The sequence below is a fragment of the Phalangium opilio genome, unplaced genomic scaffold (genome assembly GCF_054372755.1).
Source record: "Phalangium opilio isolate 3A_F unplaced genomic scaffold, DU_Popi_V2 ptg000015l_1, whole genome shotgun sequence".
Lineage (NCBI taxonomy): Eukaryota > Metazoa > Arthropoda > Arachnida > Opiliones > Phalangiidae > Phalangium > Phalangium opilio.
The window spans coordinates 1,414,139-1,420,512 of record NW_028324150.1 but is presented as its reverse complement, the minus strand read 5'-3'; the positions used below and the strand labels follow the sequence as shown (position 1 = coordinate 1,420,512).

The window sequence follows — 6,374 nt, the reverse complement described above, 5'->3', positions numbered from 1 at the left end:
TAGTAGTTGGTTCCCATCGTCAGTGGTCTTCGAATGACGTAGTTGTATAGGTGTGGTGTCTGGTTGACCTTGCAGCCGCGGTACCCAATAGGCATGAGTGAAATGTAGTGTCGAATTAGATAAGACGCATTCTAGATGAGCGCAAGTTGTGGGCTGTGCTAAGGTCCTAACTCGACCGACTGTTATACGTGCTGATTGTTGAAGACGAAAGTCTAATTACCTTGTTTTTCTATGGCTCAGCCTCTTTTCAGCAGTCTTGTCATAAGCGGAGGTGCTATGCCATGATACAAGACAAAGAGTGCTAGTTGTGTGCTGTGATAAGGTCCTAACTCGAACGACTGTTATACGTGCTGATTGTTGACGACTAAGGTCTAATGACCTTGTTTTTCTATGGCTCAGCCTCTTTTCAGCAGTCTTGTCATAAGCGGAGGTGCTATGCCATGATACAAGACAAAGAGTGCTAGTTGTGTGCTGTGATAAGGTCCTAAATCGAACGACTGTTATACGTGCTGATTGTTGACGACTAAGGTCTAATGACCTGGTTTTTCTATGGCTCAGTCTCTTTTCATCACAGACTTGTCTGGTTCGTCACTCCTACACAAAAATCAGAAAGTTACACTTTTTTACATCCCAATATTATGTACATGTGTCACATGTGCATGGTAATCGGTTACAATATGTCGTTATGTCGATGATCATCAAGTGAACCCCAATATATCTGTTCGTGAATTTGAAGTTTTAAGAAAACAAACTAACGTAACAACTAAATACTTTATTAACAATTAAAAAAAGACCGATTGGATATGTTTGGTTTACAACTGAGGCGATATAATAACAACTGCGCTAATTTTTAGTGCACCTTCCTTATATAGTCAATTTAAAAAATATGTAGTTATCTCTGTATTAAATTTATACATTAAAAAACCATAAAAAAGATTATTGTTCACAACATTCCGCTCGCCTTGATTTATCAATTTTAAGTTAATCTAATGGTAATTTACATAGTTTTACAATGGGTCGTTTAACTTCATCTTTTTCGCTAGTCTTCAATGTTACTACGCGTACGTTCCCATCAGGTCCTGGATGAAGCTTTAATATTCGTCCAAGTTTCCATTTTGTGGGTGGAAGATCGTTGTCTTTAAGTACAACCAGATCGCCAATTTCTAGGTTCTCCCGCACAGTTGTCCATTTAGGTCTTTGTTGCAGCCTTGCAAGGTATTCGTTTCTCCATCGCTTCCAAAAGTGTTGCAGTACTTGCTGGCCAATTTGCCATCGAGACAGCCTATTGGTCTTAATTGAAGTAAGATCTGGCTCAGGAATAGCGGTGAGTGGACCACCAATTAAAAAATGTCCCGGCGTCAATGCTGCTAGGTCATCGGGGTTTGTGCTGAGGCTAGTTAGAGGTCTGGAATTTAGGCATGCTTCAATCTGGCATAGAAGTGTCTGCATCTCTTCGTAGTTCAGGTTAGTACTACCGACGACTCTCCTTAAATGATATTTTACAGACTTGACGCCTGCTTCCCATAAGCCTCCGAAATGAGGAGCGGCAGGTGGATTGAACCGCCAGGTTATCCCTTCGTCCGCCATCCATCTCATGACTGGTTCTTCGCTTGTAGTTTTGATGATGGACTTCATAAATTCCTTCATTTCTCGATCCGCACCGACAAAGTTTGTACCGCAATCGCTAAAGATCTCCTTGCTCTTACCCCGTCTAGCGCTGAAGCGTTTCAAGGCTGCCAGGAAGGCTTGTGACGTCAGATCGCTCACCAACTCAAGATGTATGGCTCTAGTTGTAAAGCAGGCAAATACGGCAACATATGACTTGTACATTTTTTGGCCTCGACCCTTGAGTACCCGTAGTAGGAACGGTCCCGCATAGTCAACACCACATTTAAGTAACGCTCTGGCAGGATTTACTCTCGTAGCGGGAAGATCACCCATCATCTGTGCTGACGTTTTAGCTTGCAGTCGGACACATCGCATGCATCTACGTAAATGATATCTAATTGCGTCTCGAATCCCGAAAATCCAAAATCGTCGTTGAAGGGTTGTCATCAGTAATTGTGCACCACCGTGTAGACTACGCATATGCTCGTCGTTGATCAAGAGATCAGTTAGTTTACTTCGTCGAGGTAGAATGATCGGGTGCTTTTGATCAATTGGCAATGTTGCATGGCGAAGACGTCCTCCAACTCGGAGAAGACCATTGGATGCAATATATGGGTTCAACGAGAGCAGTTTACTTTTACTAGGTAGCGGTTTATTTGCCTTTAATAACATGATGTCAGCTTCAAAATGCTCGTACTGGGTGACACGAATCCAATGGTGAAATGCGATTTCTAGTTCTTCGCTTGACAGAGGGCCGATTCGCCTGGATTCCCTTGGACTACGTGTATTGGTGATGAACCGAAGAATATATGCTGTCACGTGCTTCAACGTTGGCATTGAAGAGAATTTCATTAATATTGAATTGTCCAACTTCAAGTGATTTACAACCACCTTAACAGGTTTTTCTTCAATCTTGCATTCTATTGGTTCCGTGGTAAGTGAGTGCGTATCAACCTCGAGATTCAACAGCCATTCAGGTCCTTGCCACCAGAGTTCATATTCTTTCAGCTCTCGTACTAGTATTCCTCGTGAAGCGCTGTCTGCCGGGTTGAATTCGCCTGGTACATGGTGCCATTTCGCAGTTGGAATTAACTGTTGGATCTCGGAAACTCGATTTGCGACAAATGTTGTCCAGCGTTGGGGTTGTGACATGAGCCAAGCTAGGACCACCTTCGAATCGGTCCATCCATGAATTTCTTTAATTTCTAACTTTAGAGACTCTATAACAAGAATTAGTAGTTTGGCCAGTAGGACTGCACCACAAAGTTCGAGTCTCGGGATTGTAATGGTTTTTAATGGGGCTACTCGAGTTTTTGCTGCCACCAGTCGAACCTTAACTTTTCCATCTGCATTAATCGTTCGAAGATAAACGGCTGCTGCGAAGGCCTTTTCAGATGCATCCGAAAATCCATGTAGGCTGACTTGTTGCCGATCGCTTTGCGATATATAGCGTGGTACTTTGATGGTTTCAATTTCCGGAAGCTCTTCCTTAAATGCATGCCTTTTCTGAATTAGCTCGAGGGATAATTCTTCATCCCAGCCCTTTTTTTCCCGCCACATGTCTTGGATTAGCATCTTGTTTCTAATGGTAACAGGTGCCAGCAATCCCAGTGGGTCGAAGATCCTAGCAACATCCGATAGTATTGTTCGTTTAGTTACGACAACTCGCTCTGGTGGGAACGACACGATGAACCGGAATTGGTCAAGCGCTGGATGCCAATATAGTCCTAGAGTCTTAATCGTCTCATCGCTCTCGATTGCTAACGGTCCTTGTATCTCCTTCAGCTCCACTGGTAGTGTTTCAAGTAGCGCTTGACTGTTAGATGCCCATTTTCGTAGCTCAAATCCTCCGCTTTTACACATATCAAGTAGTTGCGCTTGTAACTCCAGTGCCTCTTTAATTGATTCAGCTCCGGACATCAAGTCATCCATATAGAAGTCTTCGACGAGTACCTTGGCAGCCAATGGAAATCGTTTTGCTTCATCAGTAGCCAGTTGCTCAAGAACCTTAGTCGCTTGGTATGGTGCTGATGCTGTTCCATACGTAACAGTTAGAAGTTGGTATTCTTCAATTGGAATTTCCTTGCTTTCTCTCCAGAAAATTCTTTGATAATCAGCATCGTCCGGGTGAATCCGTATCTGCCGATACATCTTGGCCAGATCGGCTGTTATCGCTATGCATGGTAGTCGAAATCTGATTAGTAAGTTTACCAAATCCTCTTGAAGTCTCGGCCCCACTAAGAGTGCATCATTGAGCGATCTTCCGTTGGACGTTTTTGCTGACGCATCAAATACCACTCTTAGTTTAGTAGTTGTGCTCGCTTCCTTCAGTACACCATGATGTGGTAAGTAGTATTTGGCTTTTGTCTTGTCTGCGGCGGATTGAATTAGTTCCATGTGTCCTAGCGTTAGGTATTCTTGCATGAACTGACGATACTGATTGTATAGTTGTGGGTTTGATTGTAGTCGATGCTCTGTTTGCAGAAAGCGACGCATTGCTATGTTTCTTGAATCCCCAAGTTCAGTCGTATTCCGAAATGGTAATCGTACGATGTATCTTCCGTACTCGTCTCGACTATGAGTGTTCTTAAAATGTTCTTCACATTGTGCTTCGTCTGTTGTCATGAGTTTTCGTCGTGGAAATTCTTCTAGTTCCCATAATTTCTGAATTTGTTCGAGGATTTGACATTGGTTAACCGATATTTCGCTTCCCTTCTCTTCCTTGCCAATTGGTCCAGCTACTGCCCAGCCAAATACTGTGTTGAAGGCGCTCGGTTGACCTCGTGGACCCTTGAACTGACCATCCTGTATGATCTCGACAAACACGTCGGCCCCAAGAAGAATGTCGATATCCCCAGTTTTATAAAACGTAGGGTCTGCTAACTTCAGATTGTTGAGATAAGACCAGTTCTTATAGTGAATGTTGTTGCTTGGGAGCCTCCCGGTAACTCTTCTTAAGACGAAAACTTCAACCTTTAGTTGAACTGGATTTCCGAATCTCGTGTTGATAGATAGTGTCATCGAGCTGTGCGATGAACCAGCTCCACTCAATCCAATTCCGGAGACGGTTATGTTCACTTGTTTTCTTGGCAATCTGAGACCTTGGGCGCATCGTTCCGTTATAAAACTTGCTTCCGAGCCAGAATCCAGTAATGCTCGAATTAGATGAAGGTTGCCATCATAGTCCATGACTTGAACTACTGCGGTTGCTAGTAGTACTCCAACTGTTGTTGTTGTTGTAGATGTCATTGCTTTCCTGGTTTCGGGTTTTGATACTAAATCCTTGTCAATCTTGGATTGCTGGTTGTCATCGTGAAGTAGAGTATTGTGTTTAGCTGGACACTTCCTACACCTGCCCGCCTTGCAGTTGCTTGACCGATGATCAGCCTTCAGGCAATTAAAACACACAGAGTGTTTATGAACCATGTTCCAACGTTCCTTGATCGATGCTGCCAGAAATGTTGTACATTTGAATACCAAGTGCTGTTCGCCGCATATGTAACATTTTTCCCGGTGAGTGTCTACATGGTGAACCTTTCTGACTGGCGTAATCGAAGTGGATCTGGCTTTGATGCTGCTCGTACTTGCTTCCGCTACACTTAGTGCTCTTGCTCTTTGGTCAATGAAGGTAACCAACTCTTCATATTTTGGCCTCTCCACTCCATTCAAGGATAATTCCCAATGTCGTCGACTCTCCTGGTCCAACTTCTCCTTGACGATGTGTAGTAGAATGGCGTCCCAATATTGGACAGGTTCCTTTAAAACTTTCAATGATCTTACGCATTCAGCAGTTGTATCTATGATTCGACGAAGGCCGCTACTTGATTCACTGGTAACGCTTGGTTGGTCAAATAGGCGTTGAATATGAGCGTCAATTATTTCTCGTGTGTTGTTGTATCGTTTTGTCAAAATATCCCATGCTTCAGGATAGTTATCATCGGTTACCGGGATAGAGTGGATCAATAGTAATGCTTCATCTCGGAGCGAAGACTTGAGATATTGAAACTTTTGTCCTGATGATAAGGTTGCATTGTTGTGTACCGTCGCTGTGAAGAGGTCATGAAACGACAGCCATTCCGTATGGCTTCCTCCAAAGACGGGCAATTCCATTTTAGGCAATTTGATGTCGGCGGTCTGTCTGACCGGATTACTTTTAGTTCTTCGATTGAGCATCGATTTGAAGGCAATGGTTGCTGCTTCTAGTCGTTCGATGACTTCATTGAACTCGGCGTCATGCTCGTCCATCTCCTTGTCTGTACAAAGATTACTGATAACTTGATGTATATCTTCGAGATCGCTTGAATGTTTTGCAAGTTTCGAAAGATATAGCTCAATAGCCGCAACCTCGATGTCTTCTTCCTCGTTGGTTGTTAGTATACCCTCGTATCTTGTTGCTTGTCCCTTGATCCATCTGCGTTTCTTCAAGCTCATTTCCAGTGTCATGATGGTTAATGATGTTGCGTTGCACTAGTCGTTATGACGGTATATAAATATATTGGCGGAACGTTTTCTTGGTTTAGTCGTAACTTAAACCACGTTAAAGACGATCCGGCTCGACGGACCAAATAATGTTCGTGAATTTGAAGTTTTAAGAAAACAAACTAACGTAACAACTAAATACTTTATTAACAATTAAAAAAAGACCGATTGGATATGTTTGGTTTACAACTGAGGCGATATAATAACAACTGCGCTAATTTTTAGTGCACCTTCCTTATATAGTCAATTTAAAAAATATGTAGTTATCTCTGTATTAAATTTATACA

General features: G+C 42.8%; 1 protein-coding gene across 1 annotated transcript; it reads right to left on the bottom strand.

Annotated features, from left to right (window-relative positions):
* Positions 1-981: 981 nt before the first annotated feature.
* Positions 982-6,051, bottom strand: LOC149704628 (uncharacterized). The gene has a single exon (XM_089865727.1). It carries the CDS (start codon positions 6,049-6,051, stop codon positions 982-984), a length of 5,070 nt encoding a protein of 1,689 aa, XP_089721853.1.
* Between the last annotated feature and the right edge of the window lie 323 nt (positions 6,052-6,374).